We start from the raw sequence: 22777 nt of genomic DNA on the forward strand, positions 1-22777 counted from the left end.
GTTAAATGCACTTGGTGACGGGCGCAGCTTGCCCCTGATGTAGTATATGGCCAAAAAATAAACAGACTATTGCTGGTTAAATGCACTTGGTGTGACAGCTTCACCCTGATGTAGGCTTTAGCCAGAAAACAACCACACCATTGAGGGTTAAATGCACTTGGTGACAGGCGCAGCTTGCCCCTGATTTTGTATATGGCCAAAAAATGAACAGACTATTGCTGGTTAAATGCACTTGGTGTGACAGCTTCACCCTGATGTAGGCTTTAGCCAAAAAACAACCACACCATTGAGGGTTAAATGCACTTGGTGACAGGCGCAGCTTGCCCCTGATTTTGTATATGGCCAAAAAATGAACAGACTATTGCTGGTTAAATGCACTTGGTGTGACAGCTTCACCCTGATGTAGGCTTTAGCCAAAAAACAACCACACCATTGAGGGTTAAATGCACTTGGTGACAGGCGCAGCTTGCCCCTGATTTTGTATATGGCCAAAAAATGAACAGACTATTGCTGGTTAAATGCACTTGGTGTGACAGCTTCACCCTGATGTAGGCTTTAGCCAAAAAACAACCACACCATTGAGGGTTAAATGCACTTGGTGACAGGCGCAGCTTGCCCCTGATTTTGTATATGGCCAAAAAATGAACAGACTATTGCTGGTTAAATGCACTTGGTGTGACAGCTTCACCCTGATGTAGGCTTTAGCCAAAAAACAACCACACCATTGAGGGTTAAATGCACTTGGTCGCAGCTTGTGCTGGCGCACCACAAGACACAAAATGGCCGCCGATCACCCCAGAAAAATGTGACTGACAAACGGTCTGGGCAGCCTAAAAACAGTGAGCAATTGAGGATCAGCAGCTCAATGATCCACAGCTGCAGATCGATCAGTTAATCAAGTCCTTTGGAGGAGTTAATCTGCCTAATCTCGCCCTACTGTCGCAGCCGCAACCTCTCCCTACGCTAATCAGAGCAGAGTGACGGGCGGCGCTATGTGACTCCAGCTTAAATAGAGGCTGGGTCACATGGTGCTCTGGCCAATCACAGCCATGCCAATAGTAGGCATGGCTGTGATGGCCTCTTGGGGCAAGTAGTATGACGCTTGTTGATTGGCTGCTTTGCAGCCTTTCAAAAAGCGCCAAGAAAGCGTCACAAAAGCGCCAAGAAAGCGACGAACACCGAACCCGAACCCGGACTTTTACGAAAATGTCCGGGTTCGGGTCCGTGTCACGGACACCCCAAAATTCGGTACGAACCCGAACTATACAGTTCGAGTTCGCTCATCCCTACTTGCAACCTTATGCTAAAAAAAATAAAGTTAAAACAGAATTTTATCCATTTTTGGAAAATGTATAAAAAAGCAAAAAAAGAATTCACATGAATATAGGTATTTGGATCCCCATGCTATGACAGTCCCATTTCTCTTGATCATCTTTAAAATGTTTCCACACATTGATTGGAGTCAACCTGTGGTAAATTTACCTGATTGGATATGATTTGGAAAGACACACCCTTGTCTATGCCTCCATAATTCTTAAATGGAGGAGCAATCTTCCTAGAGATGTGGTCACTCCACCAAACTAAGTAATTGAGGGAACGCACCTTAGTAAAAAATCTGCTCTTTATGGCAGAAATAAGCCTCGCCTCAGTGAAAGACACATGATAGCGCACCTAGAGTTTGCAAAAAAAAGCACCTAAAGGACTCTCATACTGTGAGAAACAAGATTTTATGGTCTGATGAAACCAAGATTTAACTTTTTGGTCTCAATTCTAAGCGTCATATCTAGAGGAAACTAGGCACTGCTCATCACCTACCCAATACCATCCCTACAGTGAGGCATGGTGGTGAAAGCATCATGCTGTGAGGGTGTTTTTCAGTGGCTGGGGCAGGGAGATTGGTCAGGGTTGAGGGAAAGCTAAATGGAGCAAAGTACAGAGGCATTCTTACTGAAAACCTGATCTATTGTGCTCTGGACTTCAGACTGGGCTGAAAATTCACCTTCCAACAAAACATTTACCCTAAGCACACAGCCAAGACAACAGAGGAGTGTCTAAGGGGCAACTCTGTGAATGTCCTTGAGTCTGTAGAGACCTGAATATGGCTGTCTACCAATCGTCCTCATCCAACCTGACAGAGCTTAAGAAAATCAGCAGCCAAGAATGTAATTGCTGACAGATATGATTGAGCTAAGTACTAAGTTAAAGATCTAAATACTCATCCAGTGCAGATTTTAGTTGTGCATTTTCAATAAATTATCAAAGATATCTAACATTTTGTTTTCACTTTGTCGTTATGGGGTATTGATTGCAGAATGATGGGTAAAATGGGAATTTGTTTTTATTTCAGCAAAAAGTTGCAACATAAAATGTGAAAAAAGTTAAGGGGTCTGAGAACTTTCCAAATGCATTGTATTAGTCCTTGTCCCCATTGGGGCTCATAAGTCAATTTATTTTTCTTATTCTTAAAATAGATAAAATAATTGTAACATAAACTCAGAATAACCTCACTTATAAAACAGCATTAACTACGGTAATCTTCTTGTCTACCAGTACTTAGTGTATGTAACATGAGTAGTATGGGCACAATACATAGCCAGAAATAGCTAGAAATGTATATACTGACAAGTAATATATCTTTATATTATATATAATGCAGGAATTAAGATTTTCACTTTTTTCCATGATTATCTAGATGCTATAAATACGGCGATGAGTCCTAAGGTCATGAGATTAACAAGCCTATAATAGACACTGTGCAATAATCTAGGGTATTTCATGCAGGGCTTCATGGGACTTTAGACAAGGATAAGTCGGAATAAGTCGTATGCAGTTAGTTCACCCATTGAGCATATGATTGATTTGTGCTGTAACATATGGAAAATTTTGACCAGGAAAACATATGCATGTGGATTTGCATACAATTTGTCAATGGCTTTCTACTGTCTTCATGGTGACAGATTAGATTATACTGACAATTCCTATGAAATTTTCATTAGGATTTGTGACTATATGGTCATATACAGTAAATTACTAATCCTGTCTGAAATGTAGACAGTGTTAATGCAGGTTGTGACAAATTCATCACAGTGGTTCAGGGATAGAAAACTTTATCTAACTTTATATCACCTATTATGTGCTAAAATTTTGATGCAATTTTGGAAGAAATTGTTGCATCTTAGGCCATGCCCCTTACTTCTAGGCCATGCCCCATGCTGCAAGGCACAGAGGATTATTCTGTTTTGACACGTTTGGTTCATAAATATTTCTAAAACATTTAATGCCAAAATGCACCAAATTTTGGTGCATCTACACTACAGTCTAGGCGCGATCACATTTTTAAGTATGGGCCGATTCTCTTATTTTTAAAACAGTACCTGACCCAATATAGCTTTTTATAGCGCTATTGTTTCATAAAGGAGTTGTCCCATTTGGCCAAGTCCTTTCTAGAATGCATCTGCCTTAGTGACAAATTGATTGGCATGGAGTCCAGCATCTCTAATAGCTGATATAGCCCAGGGGAAGTAGTATGACATGGTATCTAGAGATGATCAAATCCCTTAAAATTAGATTTGGGATCATTTCGGCTAAATCTATTCTACCAGAATTGAAGGTGGTCCAATTGGTCTTAAAATTTGTGTATAACACTCTTAGGTCTCCTACGACTCATATATTTTCTCTCTAGTCTTTCTATTATACTATAGATTTTTTTCTCTATCCCTTTTTCTCTCTCCCTTTTCTTCTCTCTCTCTCTCCAATATTCACCTGAATCGAATCACCAAAAATTCTGATTTGGATGCAACTTGAATTTTTACAAAATCCAGGTAGAATCAAATTTATTAACAATTGATTCAGACATCTCTAATGGTGTCCATCGTTCCTTACAGATCATATTGCAGAAAAAAAATACATCTGTGGCCAGTATCTCACAGAGTAATAAGATCAAATGGGTGCAGGTGCCAATGTCAAAAATAATTCTGCAGAATGTGTTGAATAAGGTGTAATTAGTAATATTATGTTGAAAGCAATATCATGGGAATAATTTGTTTTTAGTCACTCTGTTCCTGAAGTTATGATATATTATATACTATAGAACACATATTATTAGAGTACATCCCTTTCCTTATGACTACATAAATGCAATGCAGACAAATAGCTGCACATCTTAATGCGACAAGTCAAGTGAGGTTAATGGAAAGAAAACAATAGCACAGAGCGAGCCTCCATTGTGTTTTACATTACTAAGACTATAACTATAGCGCTGGAATCCTGCACAGTGCTGTACCATGTATTATCATACAAACATGGCATGCGCTTTCTGCAATTTGGATGTTAGTCACAGCTCTGTGTACAGCTCCATGGCATGCTATGATTAATTGCTAGCTAGTTCAAGGCTTGTTGTTTTCTTTCCAAGACAAATCATATGGCAGGTATGTTAGAAATGCTCCAATACTTTGCACCTATTTTCGAGCTTAAATGACAACATAACAGATTAGCGGAGCTCTTAACATGCAGTGGGAGAGTTTGCTTTCCAATATCAGATCTGTACAATGCAGACCTTTCTGCAACAAATCTGACCAATTTTATTTTATTTTTTTAAATGCAGTTTTGAAGTGTGAATTCACAAAAGAGAAGTTGAATCTACCTGTTATGCCTTTTTCTCTCTTAGGGTATGACCACACAATCAGGTTTCCTAATTCAGTTTTGGAAGCCAAAACCAGGATGAATTAAAAAAAGTGGAGACATTGTATCTGCCCTTTATACCTTATCTCCTTTTATAATCCAATCCTGATTTTGGCTTCCAAAACTGAATCAGGAAACCAGACCTTGTGGCCATAGCCTAAGAGAGAGATAGTATAAGAGGCATTCTACTTTTACTCTTTTGTGAATCCACACATGGTTTTATCTTAAAAACTATATGAAACTATATCAAAACCTTAAAGAAGTCCCTGGCAGTGTAGGGCATGATGAGTAGATGTCCGTGCACAATTTTTTTTCCCCCCACTGTGCCCCTTGTTCTCTTTTGCTGCCCTGTATGCTAATTAATTGCATCAGTACAGGGAGGAGATGGCCACGTTTCTCAGGGGGTGTCTCTTTCGCCCAATTGCAGAGTAGCGAGTCACAGCCAGGGAGAACAAAAAGCTCACCTTCTTCGCTCCACTGTTATTGGGTGAAGGAGACGCCCCCTGAGAAACATGGCATGTCCTCCTCCCTGTACCGATGCAATTAATTGGCATACAGGGCGGCAAATGAGAACGGGGGGCACAGCGGGGGACAGAGCAGCCGATCTGAAAAACAATTAGTGCAAGGACATCTACTGATCATGCCAGGTACTAATATTGTAATGTCAGGACCAGTGAAAGGTCCTCTTTAAAGGCTATGTACACCTTCAGATGCAATTTTTGCTTATGATTGCATTTTAATCATTTTTTGCTAAAAATTATATTATCAATTGGCCTTTATTAGAAATTTTCACAAAGGGTTAAACTGTTATTGTAACTGTATGACTGGTACTTTCATTTTCACTTTGTGCCAGTGATCTAATAAACCTTATCTCTAAACCAATGAGAGGTCATAAACACTTTTTTTAGCCACATTATTATCAGAAAGATAAGAACTGAGCTATAATGAGTATTTATAATGTCAGAGAGCAGAGATAAGGAGACTGTCAGCTCCCCAATTGACGGAAAAGAAAGAAAATCCAGAGGCTGCTATTAGAGCATCTCAGCTATGTACAGAAAAAAGGGCTCCATATTTTTAATAAAGACCAATTTAAAAATGATTTTAGCTCGAAATGAGTACAATGCAATAATAAAAAAAATTGCCCCCCATGACTTTTATCATGCCACCAGGCCAGTGATAAAAATCGTGACGTCCCTTGAACTGCTGGAAACAGCGAAAAGACTGCAGTATTACTGTGAGCACCACTGCCTTCTCAAACAGCTGATAGGCAGGGGTCCCGGGTGTCAGACCCCTACTGATCAGATGCTGATGATCTGTCCAAAGGATAGATCATGAGTAATAAAAAGGTGCAGAACCCTTTTTAATTATCCCTAGTTTTTGGCTTCCAAAACTGCATAAAAAACCTGATAAAACCTAAAAATTTGAGGGCAGCCTAGTGGGGTTAGACTCTTCCCAAGCTGTTGAAGGACTTACATAACTATTGTGATTGATCACTAATGTACAGACAGCTATACCCAATAGACCTGACCCTGTCTAATTTATAAGGTGATAAGAAAAACTCTCCATACCTAATATTATGGATTTATTTGCAGGTCAAAATTCTTCACCCCACCCCCTACAAAATAGGTCAGAGGAATTCACTATTAAGTATTATGATCTGTATCCCATTCATTTATGTCTCATTGTTTTTTCACTTTGCATATTATTGTGAGTCATATATTGATTTAGAGACAATTTCAAGCTACTATATATAGGTGGAAATAGTATTATATACTTTACTAATGTATATAGGTGGAAATATCGGACGATCATTCTTTGATTGAGATATGAATCCTAAGTAAATAAACAGTGGCATAACTTTATGGGTAGCACCATGGAGCCATTAGAACCTACCTATAACTCAATTTAGTTCCAAGTTTAAAATGTATTACTTTCCGTTTTATGAATCCTTCAGGAGCTGTACCATCTCCATATCCTGCCGTACAGGATGGGTACCATGCGAATAGAGATATTCTCCCCTAGAAGCGCATCGAGTATTTTATCATATAACCTTTGTACGCCTTCAAATCTTCAAAATAAATTGGAGGCATATGGTGGTACAGTAGAGACCCTCTATAGGAGCCCTATCATGGCTCAGTATATTTTTAACACCTCATGTTATGAACACTGAATAAGTGTACATGTTCTAGAGTTTGTGTGTTAACCCTGCTACATCTGTATGTTTTATCAAGGCTAGCTAATTGTGAAATAATTATTCTGATGTATGATGCCGTACGTTTTTAAAGCTCTATATGCCTACAACATACTCCCATTGAAGAAACATATGCAGCTGCCTGTGAGGAGCTGGAATGGAGGATGGGAGTGGCAGTGTCTTGGACTTACAGTCATCACAGTGGCTGTCCTCTTACAGTTGCTCTCAAGGGCCAGTGCAGCATAAGGAGGGGGCACCCTTTTTCCCTCTGGCACACCCTAATTATGGGGCTTCTGTCTGATGGTAGCTAGGGTGCCCTTGATGTTAGATGTTTGGATGGGGCAAGGCAGGGTGTGTATAGTGCATCGGCCAGGTTATTGAGCAGGAGTCAGAAAACCAGGCCAGAGATAGAAGACTATATGTCTCTTTTTATTATAGTGCAAAGTATGAGTAGAAGTACATCCAATTGTAGCAGTCACAGTTCCAGTTGTACACAGTGCAATTCTCTCCCAGATAGCAGTGTCTGGATTTAGACAAAGATAGAAGTTATGGCCTTATTTCCTCTCTATCTTGCTAAAGTCTTTCTATATTCTAATATATTCTATGGCAGGTAATAGTGTGGTGGCTCTAATGTCTACTGCAGGGTACAGGGCTTTGAAGGCACATCTGGCCAAGATATGGCCAAACATCAATGGTGTCTTAACATTGTCCCTCACTTACAGGAAAGTCTGAATGTTTGTAGTACCAGGTTACCTTGGCCATGCGGATTCCAAGGTCTCCTTTTTTCTCCAATCTCTTTTTGTAGGTCTTGCAAAGATCTGTGAGTCTGTAGACTTTTAAGCCCAATAAGAAGGAGCACATGGCACAGCACCCTTCCTCTCGGAAACTTCACTCTAGGCTCTTCTAAAACACACTAAAGCTAGGGGTGGAACCTGCCACCACCTGGCAACCTCCTGCAAAGGGCTGTGTCAGAGTTAGTTAACTCTGTAATTACCATACAGAACTATGCTGGGAGTATACGAGGCATTGCAATTAACATTACATAGTGAAATTAGCAATTTGCAGATGCCCCCTGCTCTGGGGTGCTGCACATATACTGCATTTCATTTAACATTTAACAGACAAACATTTGGCTTTTGGCATCTTTTGGCTCTTGACAGTATGTAAGCAAGTTGGAAAAATACCTTAGTGTATGCATTGAACATAGAAACCAAGGGGCACATTTTGTTAAGACCGGAGTTTTAGTTGTCGGTCTTTATAAAGGCCCATAGCTGGTGGAGGATCTGCCGAAGTTATGAAGAGGCGCTGGCTTACTAGCTGTCTTACATTTAGACAATTTTCTACGCCTAAACCAGGGCGTAGAAAATTATGAATGAAATGGCCCGTCCTCTTCCCCACCCACAATTTTAGAACTGGCGTGAGCGGGGAGAAGTCACAGATAGTGCCAGAAATACGCCTCATTTAGGCGTATTTCAGACTAGTAAATGACCTCCCGAGACCTTGGATTATCAAGTATTTACAAAGATCCAATCTGTACAAGTTATGTTGACCCTCGTAAACATGGTATGCAAGTTATACTTTGGATTATTTCTTAGTCCTCAGTCTGGTTCATGCAGAATAGATTAGTACTTTAAATATGCTGTCTACTGAAGCCAAGTGGCAACTGAAAATAAGAGACATTGGAAAACTTTGCTCATCAAGAGAATGAAGCATTCTAAGTAAACCTCTGTTCCCATTCTGTTCCCATTCTGTTCAGCATGTACATTAAGCATATGGACCTTAGGGATGCCAAAAGAGGCAATTTTGCAGTTGCCAGGTAGGTGCATATTGGTACTGCATATGTTTTTTTTGTTGTACAGGAAAGCATATTGCCTGCTACACTTCAATTGGCCATTACAAACAAGTCTAAAGATGAATTGGTACATGGTAGAGGGTATGCAAATAAGCTCTCAGCACGCTCTACCTCTAAGGCCACCACATGTAAGGTAGCTATCCTATAAGTAAATGTCTGACCTTTTAAACAGGCCTTGAGACATGACTCGGGTATTAAATAAGCCAGCACTTTATTTACAGACAGCTGGTTTGGGGTGATTGCCCCTCATCAGCGCAGAGCAGAGAATACTGGCTTTACTGGGTGAGAGGTTAGGATTGGAGGGGTACTATATCTCTTTATAGAGAGCACCTAATCGGCAAGAGGAGTCTTATAGGCCAGGCAGCATTCCTCTGGAATTCTGAGCAGAGGGTATGCAAATTAACTCTTAGCAAGCTCTGCTTCTAATGCCGCCAGATGGAAGGTAGCTATCCTATAAGTTAATGCTCAACCTTTTAAACAGGCCTTGGCACATGACTTGGATAATAATTAAGCCAGCACCTCATCTGCAGACAGCTGTTTTGGGGTGATTTCCCTTCATCAGTGTAGAGTACAGAGTACTGGCGTAACTGGGTAAGAGGCCTAGGTCAGGATTTGGGTGGTATTGCCTCCCTTATGGAGAGCGCCCAATCGTTGTGAGGAGCCTTATGGGCCAGGCAATGTTCCCCTGGAATTCTGGGAAGAGGGTACGCAAATAAGCTCTTGGTAAGCTCTGCCTCTAATGCCACCAGAAGAACTCTGTAAATATGATGCATGCCCCAGGGGCCTTGTTTTAATATCTTTCTAGTTTATGCTGAAAGTCCTTGTAAAGATGAAAAGCTATAAATTCCACCTTGATTAAAAATAAGTTTTTACAAATCTACAACATTTTTTCTGTCTTTTAGCAACACTAAAAGGGAGTTTATATTTCCTGAAACAGACTAAAAATATTCTGATTTCAATAAAAACGTTCCTTTCTTGTGACTGCATATTCTCAGTGTCCCCTCCATAACCTCGGTGACTCTGCAAGGAGGCACCACATAGGAGCTGTATAATCACTTTCAGGTGTTGTGCTCAACGAATTACAAATGCCTTCTTGGCAACTTGTCAGAGATTGCCGGAGTCAGTGGTAAGCAAAATGAATGGCTGTGATGGCAATGATAGATATTACAAGAGAGCCCCCCCTCCCTGGACCTGCTTTATGTCACTGGCTCTGGACAGCTTTCATGAGAGAAGGAATTTTATAATTGCATTGCTGAGTATGTGTCAGAAGACCAGATCCCAATGGTTTTCCAGCTTTCATTTCTCTCCTGTCCTTGGCGGGAGTAAGGCTTTAAGCATCCTGCATTAAACAAGAAGTCTGGAGCCTGGAGCTTGGATAACAGTGAGATTAGCTGTTGTTATGTAAAAAGAGATGCGGAAAGAGTCACAGCTGTTCAACTGCAGTCATGTTACATTATAATTAATACACAAAAGATAACGGCACAATGTGCAAACAACAGAACACACTGTAGTAATCACTAGAGCAAAGACAATAACCTGAGACCCAGATCTAAACTACCATACAGAATAAAACAAGCCCACATCACAAACTAAACTACAACACAACACAAAGCGCACAGCATAAAATGAACTACAATACAACACAAAGCCCGCAAAACAAACTAAACTACCATACAACATAAGGTCCACAACACAAACTATACTACCATGCAGCATAAAGCCCAAAACACAAAATAAACTACAATACAACACAAATCCCACAACACAAAATAAACTACCATGCAACATAAAGCCCAGAACACAAACTATACTACCATACGACGCAATGCAAACAGCACAAACTAAACTACCATACAACACAAAGAAAACAACACAATCTATACTACCATACAACACAAAGCCCACAACACCAACAAAACCCACAAAACCAACAACACAAAAAACACAAAAAAAATAATAACATGCAGCACCAGGCGCATAAAACAAGCAAGATAAAACTGACAGAAGCACAAATGGCAGCCACTGTAACTCAGCGAAATGAAAGGAAATCATAGCCTGCTTTTATAATGGAGTTCTATAGATGACCAGATGGTTACATCACATAGAAGATGATTCGCTCCAGATTTTTTAACACTGAGGGGGTAACAAAAAAAGGTCTGTGATACATTACCACAATGAAAAATGAAGCTCTGTACAATGTAACACTAGCCCCAAACGCTTAAGCATGTACTCCTTTTTGTTTATGTGAATCTTATGAGAAACTCAATAACTGAATTTGTCCAGTAAAGAAGCACATTAGTTTACTGCAGACCCTGAATCTCTGAACTTATTTCCCATTGGGGTGCTCCATGCTTTATCATCCGTTCTGGAAAGCAGCAACAAGTGGTGACACCTTGAAGGACACAGCATAGCGTTGGGGCCACCCCAAAACTGGCCACTGCAGTAACTTTGAAACTGGTTGACCTGTTACATTTGCATCTGGCAGCTGAAGGCATCTGTGTTGGTCCCATGTTCATATGTGCTGACATTGGTGAGAAAAATGAAGTTTTGATATATGCAAATGAGCCTCTAGGAGCAATGGGGGCGTTGTCATTACACCTAGAGGCTACAAGTGCACATGCAGCAGGTCAGCCAGTTTCATAGGTACAAATCTGCTGACAGATGGCCTTCAAGGTTATCCTAAGTCAGGCATGTCCAAACTGCGGCCCTCCAGCTGTTGCAAAACTACAACTCCCAGCATGCCCTAATAGCTGTAAGCTATCCAGGCATGCTGGAAGTTGTAGTTTTGCAACAGCTGGAGGGCCACAGTTTGGACATGCCTGTCCTAAGTGGTGCACTGTAATATTGTAAGCACTGAAAGCTCTGATGCATTTCCTTTGGCTATCCAGGTTCATCAAGGAGCAGTAATAAGATTAGTGCAATGGCAAATTAGAGTTTCAGGAAGCTGTGGTATATATTGCTGGTATATACAGTAATTAACAAAAATAATAATAAAACGGAAAAGAATGGTGCTACAATTTGGACAGACTTTTTTCATTGATTTACCCTTTCTTGGTCAAAATCCTAAAGGGGTATTCCAGGATTTTACTATTGAAGGTCTATACTCAGGCTAGGCCATCAATATCGGATCAGCGTAGCTCTGACACCTCAGACCTCTGCCGATCAGCTATTTTGAGGAAACTCTGGTGTCAGAAATCAGTGCCAGAACTAAGCAGCTCTTTCCATTGTGTAGTGAACGGAGCTGGTTGCTTCAGCATCAATTTCATTCACTTTGATGGGAGCAGCACGGCAGTAACCAGCTCCCTCCACTACACAGTGGACCTGTGCAATTCCAGAGCTTCTTCAGAACAACTGATTGCTGGAGCTGTGGGGTATCGGACCCTTGCCAATCAGATATTGATGCCCTATCCTAAGGATAGCCATTAAAAGTAAAATCCTGGACAACCTCTTTAGTCACATTTTTATTTATCCTTGTTACTGACTTTGATAATATTCCAATATTGCATGACTTGATACTGTTACAATATTTTATACAATACCTGTATGAGTTGAGCTGCAATTTCTGGGGTCCCATTTCGGACATCATGGCCATTAATTGCCAAAACTCGATCATTTTCCTGCAAATAACCATCTCGAGCTGCTACTCCTCCTTCCAGTAAATTAAATATATATATTCCAGGCTCATCTCGTTTGCGGACTAGCTTTATTCCAAGCTGCACGTCTTGGCTACTTTTACTTAACACAACATGTATGCTGTCTTCACGAGGTGAGTGTGAGTCTGTGATGATGCCATTGCTTCTACATTTGTACCTCTGTTCCCTGAGAACTGTAAGCTTCAGCACCTGGCAGGGCTGTTTGAGGATTGATAGTGCATAGCAGTGAGGCACATTGCTGATGTCGATGCCATTCACCTGCAAGATTACAAAACATTATACATTTAGTGTTTACTAAAACAATGCAAAAATAATAGGGGTTCATCACAGTGGCTCAGTGGTCCTCCCTCTCCTGGTAGAACCTCATGTAGGTTCAAATTTTTCCACCAGAGTACCAGACAATCCTCCAGTGAGCCCAGATTTTGACAAAACAATGCCAAAGCTCAAGCAGAAGACAACCTTATTCAGATCGGACACAATCACTTTCCATTAGGGGTTCTTACTGAAAGGCCTTAATGATGATGTTTCCTGCATGTAACAAAGTTTTACAATGCAATTAGTATTATTATTATTATTAAGGCGCCATTCATTCCATAGCGCTGTACATATGAAAAGTGGTATAAATACATAATACAGACAATTGCACTAAGCATAAACAAGACGAGTTACAGAGTGGTACAGAAGGAGAAAGGGCCCTGCCCGTGAGGGCTTACAATCTACATGGTATGGGAGAAGGACACAGTAGGTGAGCGTAAAGTTGGTCATAGCGGTATAGAGGCTTGTAGGCTTGTCTAAAGAGGTGGGTTTTTAGGTTTTGAAGGATTCCACTGTAGGTGAGAGTCTGATATGTTGGGGTAGCGAGTTCCAGAGTGTGGGGGATGCACGGGAGAAATCTTGGAGGCGATTGTGGGAAGAGGTGATAAGAGGAGAGGAGAGAATGCGGTCTTGTGAGGATCGGAGAGTGTGTGTGGGGATGTATCGGGAAAGTAGCTCAGAGATGTAGGGAGGGGACAGGTTGTGGACAGCCTTGTATGTATTTGTTAGTATCTTGAACTGAATTCGCTGGGCAATGGGGAGCCAGTGAAGGGATTGGCAGAAGGGAGAGGCAGAGGAGTAACAGGTTGAGAGGTGGAGTAGTCGGGCAGCAGAGTTGAGGATAAATTGGAGGGGAGCGAGAGTGCTAGATAGATGAGACCAATGTGACAATCACCCGCCAAATCCCGTTGTACTATGCAACAGTTGCCATATAGGTCTCGTCCATTAGAGACTTCTGGAGGCGAATCCACTGTGAGCACAGTAAACGTTTAAGATTGGTTGGTGTGCCCATACATGATACAATCGCGATTGTATGTACAATCGGTAAAATACAATTATCGCTTTTGCGCGGTAAACCAACTTAATTTGCTGCCACCACTCTTCGTATTGAATCGTGGCGAAGAGACCCCGGCTAGCTATTCCTAAAGGGAAGAAACGGTTATTTGCAACCTAGCTAACAAATCAACAATTTATAAAAATAAGACAATGCGGTAGTATGTCTCTTCTGAGGACAGAGTTCTTAGCACAGACTAAATAATTAGGTAACAAGGGCAAAACTGGAACGATTACATCATTAGTTCTATTATAAAAACTATACACAGAAATATACATTAAAACTGACAGGTAAATATACCTGCCAGTCGAACAGATTGGTTGGATAAAAATAAGTAAGAGATGAAAGAAAATAGAATGTCTGTAAGTTCAAAATTACCATGGTAGAGTCCAGTAAAAGATAAAGTCTTTGCAAGGAATAATCCCGTGTCCAGCGGGCAGTCGTGATGTTATTCGACATCAGATGGTAGATGAAGGACCCGTTCCTGAGTGGGTCGCTGTATTTTACCCACTCTGTAGCTGGGAGTGGCTATGACACGCCTTGTGTAATTGGAACAGGGGGCAGTTCTTGCCCCAGATAGAGAAAATCTGGCAGGATCCTTGCTTTGCCAGTTTCTTAGTACCAGTAAGTCAAATCAAGAAATAGAACTTTACGAATCATCTGATACCAAATATGACTGGAAAACTATACCGTGTGCCTGAGAACCTTTATATCTCAAAGCGAGAATTTGCGATTTGCTTTGGATTTCCTGGAAGGTGTGTTAGAATAACCCGTACAACCTCTGAAGAGATTGCTCATTTTGTATTTTCCTAACCCATGAAATATGAAGAAAATATGGGGAAAAAATAGTATATGAGTTACATGTTCTGTATAGATGGAAGGTGGGTCCTTCCAGTGGTAGGCACAGAACCCCAGACTGACACCGTCTGCATGAAGTTCTTGTTTCCATTTTCTCTGTTTGATCACAGTGATTTCCTTGCAGTACTGTGGTTTTCTCCTATACACCATTGTTGGCCATTGATATTGACCATACAGTTTGGATTTGTTAAATAGGGTTTTTCCAGCTGTTAGATATTGATGACCTATTTCAGGATTGAGCTCTATGGGGGTATGACACCCGACATCTCCACCAATCCTCTGTTTTCAGCAGCCGCCAGCACCAGAAACAAAACAGCAGATGGAACCAGAAGCAGTAGAACTAACTTGAATGAGATGCAGCACTACCCAGTGAACAGTCTTCTGTTTCTGGCTCTGTTCACCATTTTCTTTCTGGCACCAGCGTCTGCTGAAAACAGCTGATGAATAGGGGTGTTGGGTGTCAGAATCCCACATATTTGATATTTATAACCTATCCTGTGAATAGGTCATTGATTCTAAAGGGTCGGCAACCACTTTAAGATGCTCATATGCCTTAATTTTCTGTCAGCCGAACTTTCGTTTTGGGCAACGGTTATCCTTCCTGACTCCCCCATACACAAACATACTTTGCCGAGCATGCATTTTTAATCGTAAGATAGGAGAAAGCCCTGGCCAGACATTTCTGGCATGCTGAAATTCAACTTCCTGGATTCGTATTTCCCCAAAATTATCAGTTGGGGGAGAGTTGGGAAGCCCCCATACACAGCAGATAGCTAGCTGACCTTGCCAAAATTGGTGGGTTTGGATGATGATAATTTAATGTGTAAAGGAGCCTTCGGACTCAAATTGAACTGGTGCTGGTATCTATATTTATTTTTGAATATTACTAACTAAGGCAAGCTAATAGTGCATAATCTTCTTAGTTGTACTTAAAGAAACTTACCAAATCAGTTTAATTAAAGGGATTGTCCAGGAATTTGCTACTCCTAAGGGGAGGCCATCAATATCTGGTCAGTCGGGTTCAACAACCCCCACTGATGAGCTGTTTCTGGGTAGCTCCGATGACAGAAGTTGTCTCCGAAACTACACAGCTCCCTCCATTGAGTAGTAGATGGTTAGTGCAAAGCTGCTCCCATTAACTTCAATATCAGCAATGCTGCAGTAACCAGCTCCGTCCATTACACAAGTCTGGAGCTGACTTCTGGAGACAGATCTACCCCAGTCAGATTCATGCTGAAAAGATATTGATGGCCTATCCTGAGAAAAAGCTATGAATAGTAAAATCCTGGACAACCCCTTTAAACAATTCATTTTTTGTTTGTTAAAGGGGTTGTATAGTATTAGCAACCAATCAGATTACACTTTTCATTTTCAAAAGTAGCTCTGAAAAATGAAAGGTGCAATCTGATTGGTTGCTATGGGCAACAAGCCAGTTTTAATTTACACTAGTTTTGATAAATCTCCCCAATAATGTTGAGCTGAGTATAAAAGCATCTCAATTACCGTCCAGGTATAAACATCAGCATAGGAAACCTTCCCTATACTAGTCGCCTGTATGTGTCCACGAGCTATTGGACATAAACAGGAGATTTATGAAACTGTCTAAAAGAAAAAAACTTTGTTGCCCATGGCAACCAATGACAGGGGAGCTTTTATTTTTTTAAAGCACCGTAAGTAATGAAAGCTGTGCTGTGATTGGTTGCTATGGCCAGATACAGATCTTTTTTCTTTTAGATAGTTTCATAAATGTCTCCTTAGATCTTAAAGGGGTTATGCAACCCCTATAATGACCCCGGCTGCCAACTGCATCTCCGACGACGGGGGGAGCAGCCAAAAGCAGGCCACAACAGGGACAAGCCTCCCTAGCGTCACCCACAATGCTAGGGAGGCTGGTCCCCATCACGGCCTGCTCTTGGCTGCTCCACATGTTGCCGGATGTTTTGATCCGCGCGACGGGGAGATTCAGCGGCTGCCGTGTGGGGATCAGAAGTGACGCAGGTGCTGGGGAGCGGGGTAAGTATAGCCTATATGAGGGGCCCGGGCATGGGGGGGGGGGGGTTAATATAGGGGATGGATAACCCCTTCAATAGAAAAGCAATAAAAGCCACATAGTTTGGACTACACAGTGTGTATTCAGATATCCTTGGCCCTTCTGTAGAGGAGAATATTCTTGAAAGCCAGATTTACTTGAAACTATCGGGTTAAACCTTACGCTCACTGATGTTACACTCACCTAACCCTATGCCGTCATACTTTCCATATGTATTCAACTCTAAGATTAGCTCGGTCATTTTCTCTCTCTCTCCCTGACTAAGTATCTAAATATCTAAGCAGTCAGCAAAATTGGTAAAGATACAAAGCCACTCATATCTCACTTACTTCAATGATTAGACAGGTTTTATATGGCTTAAAACCACTTGGGGAAAAATGATGAAACATATGAAAACATGGAATGTTTCTGAAGACCAAATAAAGTTTATTTTCGATTTGAGTGGAGTCATACGTGGACCCTGTGCCTAGATTTTAGTTGGAATGTAATCAGGTCTTGCTTATAATAAAATATATGGAGTAGTTCCCCAGATGTACAAGAATTCAAGTAGTTCCTAACAATGCTGAATATTTTATGTAAAAAACTAATACTCATGAGCGGTGTCCCCACTGCAAGTCTTAATGTACCATATTTCATGTATTATATCATGTGCACTATGTTCCATAGGCTGTAAGCAAGGTGGAGCAGAGCTGACAGGGAATACCTCTCCCTGTGGATTACAAGCACCAAATGTAGAGCCGGCCAACGTGGCAGAGAATCCTGAACACTGTAATATTTTAATCATATGTGCACACCCCTGAGGGAAAGAGTTACTGATGCAACAGAAAGTTCAATAGCCATACAAGGAGGATTGCAGAGCATTTGTCAGAGAAAGGTAAGGCACCTACATTGAAGCTACAGAATTCTCTGCATACTGGTGGGAGAAATAAGCTTCAGGCTTCCCATTATATACAGAGACTATACTACAGTATATTGAGGAATAACCCAATTTAACGGAAGTAAGAGATCAGTTGCACCCACTGGTCAAGTTGGGAAGATTGATCAGACTGTAAGAGAAAGACTCAGTCTTATACTTCTAATATACAACCTTTTGAATTGTCTAAATGTAACACCCCAGAGTGGCATTACCACCTCTTTTGTACCCCCACTATCTTGGTTAGTGTAGCAAGTGTCACAATATATGTATTTATTGCCATTTCCTGCAATATGTGTATATTTCCTTGCATATGTAATGTTAACATGCAATGTGCCTGGTTCACCAGCAGGTGGCAGCAACATTGTCAGTGTGTTAGTTTCCCTGGAAAAAAAAACTCTAGTTACATCCCAGCCCTCTCTAGGGAGGGAGGAGTTAGTTATTGTGAAGCAGTCTAGCCTACCCCCTCCTGGGGAAAGGTTGTGTGTTGACTTGAAGAGCACCATCTGCTCTGCTAGGCCCAGATGCCCTGCTTCTGAAGTCTGCGTGGTTGCTTGTCCCCTCCTGGGCTTGTATTGTCTTAATCCCAAGCTAAGTATGCTTGAAGCCAGAAGGAAGTTCCTAGGATTAAAGTAAGATACAAACTACAGACCACTAAGCTAAGTTCCAGCAGAAGAGGAAATTTAACCCAGCTACAGCATAGCAGAGTTGAGAAGATACAGATATAGTAGAGCTGAGATTGTTGCAGAAGTGTTTTCCTGCCAAAGTTAAGCCAATACCTGCCGATGACCAAGATAAAGTTTGGAACTGTTTGGATTACCGTTTATGCCAAGTAAAGCTGTGTTCAACGTTAATAAAAAGTCTGGACTACATTTATTCTACTTATTCATCACCCAAGTTCAACAACCCCACTTGCTTCGGACTATACCACGTCTGGGATCCAAGGATATCCAGATAGGAGCACTGTGACACGTGCATATAGCATCTACAGAGACATTGTAGGCCACTCTACACCAGTCTGGAAATCCTACCCTGGGTACCAACACTACCATCTACAAAGGGGACTTTATGTCCTCGTTGCTTAACCGCAACTGGTGTCACGATTACTTGCTCTAACAGAGGGACATATTTCGTAGAAATCTCCTAAGGGGCAAGGGATACCCCAGATGCTGGCAATAGGCCGCTGCATATACAGACTGCATTTGATGTGTACAGCGCCTCTGTGAACCATTCACTAACTGCTGCAGTAAAGTACAGTCAACTTGTTGCATAAAACTTGGCCTTGTCATTGACACCAATTTCAGGGAACCTTGCCTTGCACCTCAAAAACCTAACACCGTCAAGAGCACCCCGAATCACCATCAGGCAGGAGAATTCCCAAAGCCAGGGACTGCTTCGAAGGGATAAAAGGTGTGCCCTTCTCATCACTGCACAGCCCAGGGTAGTGTCAGAGTGAGTACCAACTACAGCCACTATTCTTGCTACTATCACTTCCATCCTCTGTAATGCCCCTGGGGCCCATTGCACATGTCTTGTGGATAATGAAAGTTATATTTGGGATATTTCTTGGCCTATTCATACTTCCTACTCTTATTTCTTAATGTTTTCAATGTCTAACGTGAGCCAACTATTGACAAGATGCACTTGTTTCTGGTAGATTACAATCATAGTGGCCAAGTGTGAACAGAGAAAAGATAATCATTATTGGCGGCATTATTAGCTATTGCTACCTAGCACATTCTGTAGGTCTCGTGAAGAGTTGTTGCTATGCAGCAATGACGTTTCCTGCCACCAGCAATGATCGTAATCCTGGACAAAACCATGAGTTGGTGATTAGTGGTACAGCAAAGTTCCATGTATAAACAGGTATTAGGGAATATGCTTTTTACTTACGAAAGAAAAACCTCATGGTAATACATCATACTACAACCATGTGTGAAATTTTGGCTTTCCATTGTTTCTAATTTTAATTAAATGTTTTATGAATGTAGAGCCGGAAAATTCTGAACACTATGGTTCACAGGGGTAGGATATTTTAAACACAAAAGGGAAACCCTCCTCCTCCCCCCAGACCCTCGGACCAGAACAGGACTTAGAGAAAGGCATCTTGTTTGGAAGAGTTCTTGGATCTAATAGCCATATAAATAACACTAATATTTCAGCTGACTTTGTCTGCTTTAATGAGGAACAAACATGTTTTTTTCTAATCCTTCCAAATGTCCAGATATATATGTACACCATGTAGAGGAACACTAAGTCCTGGAGAGGAACGCTTTAGGGATGCTGTGTCTGAATCATACTGTTCTCTCTTCATACCACAACTGCTCAAAATCCTCTATCAATTGCCAAATCTTCAAAATTTGCAGATGACATTAGTTGGTAATGTCCTTAAAGAAGATGAGTCAACATACATGCAGCAAGTAGACGATGTTTATCAACTTCAGATGTTACTCAGGTGAGATCATTTAATTACTTATATATTGCAACTATAAGTATAGGTTACCTTCAAGATTATGTCTCCTGGAAGAAGTCTTCCATCTCGAGCAATGACTCCATCTTGGTAGATGTGTTGTATGATGATCTGGGTAAGAGGAGTTTCATTCCCACCCACAATCCTGATGCCAAGGCATTCACTTGGATCTGAGCGATTGATTTTAATACAAGTAATTTCTCCATCTGGAATAAGGTGGGACAGACTTGGCAATCCTGGGAAAATATTACCGGTAATTTATTATTAAGGAATAAAAGTTTGAATGAATTGTTTTTTGGAGGTTTTTCATGTATAAAAAGTAAAGCCATGAACATCAAACCTGTCATAAAATAGACATATTCATAGAAGAGTCTAATCTCTGTATGTAGTTTTAAAAGTACAATTTTGAAGTTCACACTGGTGTAATGGCTTATAACAGAAGCCATGGCGCTGTGCCGGAACCATTGCATGATGGATTCAAACGGTAACCAGTGACTGATAACTGGGTCCTGTTGAACTTCAACATTAATGCTCAGGAGGAGGCAGATGGAAAAGTTCAGTAATTTCAATAGCGTGCGTGATATATAAAATCCTGGTAGTAAAGGTGTAGAAGAAAAAATGTAATGCATCAATTTTCTGCTATAAAACCGTAGCGTTTTAATGTGTAGCCTGAGAGAGAATTGCACGTCATCTGCTATAGTTACAACTGTAGATCCAATGTTCATATAGATGAGATGACATTTAACTGGAGTTGTAACTCAAGTGCTCTTGTATCTAACTTTATATTACTCATAAAAAAACTCAAATCATGAAGTGTGTTTCACCGTATACAATATATAAGAAAGTCGCCCATAGGGGTTTTAGGGGCAGGATGGAGGAAGGCTACATGGCTGGATGTGAAATGTTTTTCTACGTGTTGATCCTCCATGCACTGAATGATGGAATTGCAGGAGTAGTGAGGTAATGTAGTGTTATATGTATACTTACATCCAGCAGCAAATCTGAAAAAGGAGAGCTGCAGTGTAAATCAGGGTTAAAAGACAGGGGTAGAGCAATAACTGGGAAGTCTTATATGAACTGCACTGCACTTCCACTTATGTTCTTATGCTAATCAATATATTATTCTATACAGCTAAGGCTAGGTTCAGATTATTTTGTCAAGCAGTGTCCGAATCCATAGTGGAAAACTGACAGATCCCATTATAGCCCATGGCTGGATCAGAATGTTTGTTCGTATGAATGCTCGCTCATCGGGTGAAAGGATTGTTGATGCAGCACCCAAGATCTTCCTGCGAAAATCGATATCGTCTCCCAGAAACAGAGAATCTTTATGGGGATGAGTGATTGCAGTAGTGAGCGCTTGTTCCCATATAGAGGGTGATTGCTGCATGTAAAGGCAGATCTTATTTCCATTGACGAGAAGGCAATTATTGGGAATGAACTGTTCATTCCTGATAATTACTTGGCCGGTCAGCCCGTGAAAAGGGTCCTCTGGTGCTGGATCCGATTGTTTTTCTGTTTCTGTACTGGAACAGCTATTCTGAACAATGCAAGAAGATGTGAACGCAGCCTTATTTCTTCAGAGCAGAATCTGATATTGAGAGCTAAACTCTACACAATCTTAACAGAGTCATTTTGTCTTAAACCTTCACTTCACTTACTAAAATTTTATCTCCCGCTGGCTGTCCTTTCTACAAAACCTGGCAGTAATCTCAGTACAGATATTCAATGCGGTGCAGAGAAGCCTTAGGAGGTGTATATTATACAAAACCACCCACGCTGCAACCCAAGAAATATACAAACCATGATGATCTAACTAGTGGGAAGCAGAAATCCTCAGTTATATGCATAACGTGGAATCATTTGCCTTGGACTTAAATAGCTGTAAAATATTCAGTTTACATGTGTTTAGTGGTACCCATATCAGTAAACTGACTGCCCTTCTCCCCACACTGCAGTGTATGCTCTGTAATCATTTCAATGCAACATCTTTCAAGTGCAACTCTTTAAGTGCACATACCAAACTATATCAGAATGTAATATTATGGATATGGAATCCACTTTGTCATCACTGTCTACTGACCATCACCCAATTCTCTCTTCTCCATGTATGTCTGCATTAAACCTGACTGCTGCACCCAACTTTTTCCTCATCTTTCCTTCTCATCCCCTGGTATGTCTGCATTGAACTATTAATGTCTCTTTCCCTGCTGGATTTATTGAGTATTTGTTTACATTGACTATTTCACCCCTGTATCTGGGCCCCCCCTTGATTAGGCCATATGTAGCCCCCTCCCCTCTTGGTCACACCCTATTGAACACTGAGTGGTATAAATCTAAGTCCTTTGGTCTTTCAGACGTTGGTCTTTTCAATGCAACATATTTTAAGTGCAACTCTTTAAGTGCACATACCGAATTATACCAGAAGGAGACCAAAGGTAATTACAGAAAAAGTTAATACAAACAATGTCAAAATGTTTCATCTTACTCTTCCCACTTTTCCAAAACCTGCTGAAATACCCCCACATCCATTTACCCAGCAAGGAACTTTTCATCTCTCCCTCCATCTTACCTTCTCATCTGACCGCTTGCATAAACCTGTTTGGCAGCGTAAAAAACACTTCCTTCCCAAACACACACAGATACCTCATGCCCTCTCTTATTCTCGCCTACTAACACTTTCTCTTTTTCTCTTTATTGCTGGTGATATCTCCAAATCCAGGCCCCCCTCAGCAAATCCC

General features: G+C 41.0%; 1 protein-coding gene across 4 annotated transcripts in view; it reads right to left on the reverse strand.

The window, feature by feature from the left end:
• Positions 1–22777, reverse strand: part of LNX1 (ligand of numb-protein X 1) — a 200076-nt gene that overhangs the window by 69382 nt on the left and 107917 nt on the right. For all 4 annotated transcript variants that reach the window (XM_044294706.1, XM_044294769.1, XM_044294627.1 and 1 more), the window contains 2 exons: positions 20070–20272; positions 12263–12634 (listed from right to left, as the gene is read on the reverse strand). In XM_044294706.1, coding sequence (XP_044150641.1) covers positions 12263–12634; positions 20070–20272 — 575 coding nt within the window. The remainder of the gene's footprint in view (positions 1–12262; positions 12635–20069; positions 20273–22777) is intronic.

The sequence above is a fragment of the Bufo gargarizans genome, chromosome 1 (assembly GCF_014858855.1).
Source record: "Bufo gargarizans isolate SCDJY-AF-19 chromosome 1, ASM1485885v1, whole genome shotgun sequence".
Lineage (NCBI taxonomy): Eukaryota > Metazoa > Chordata > Amphibia > Anura > Bufonidae > Bufo > Bufo gargarizans.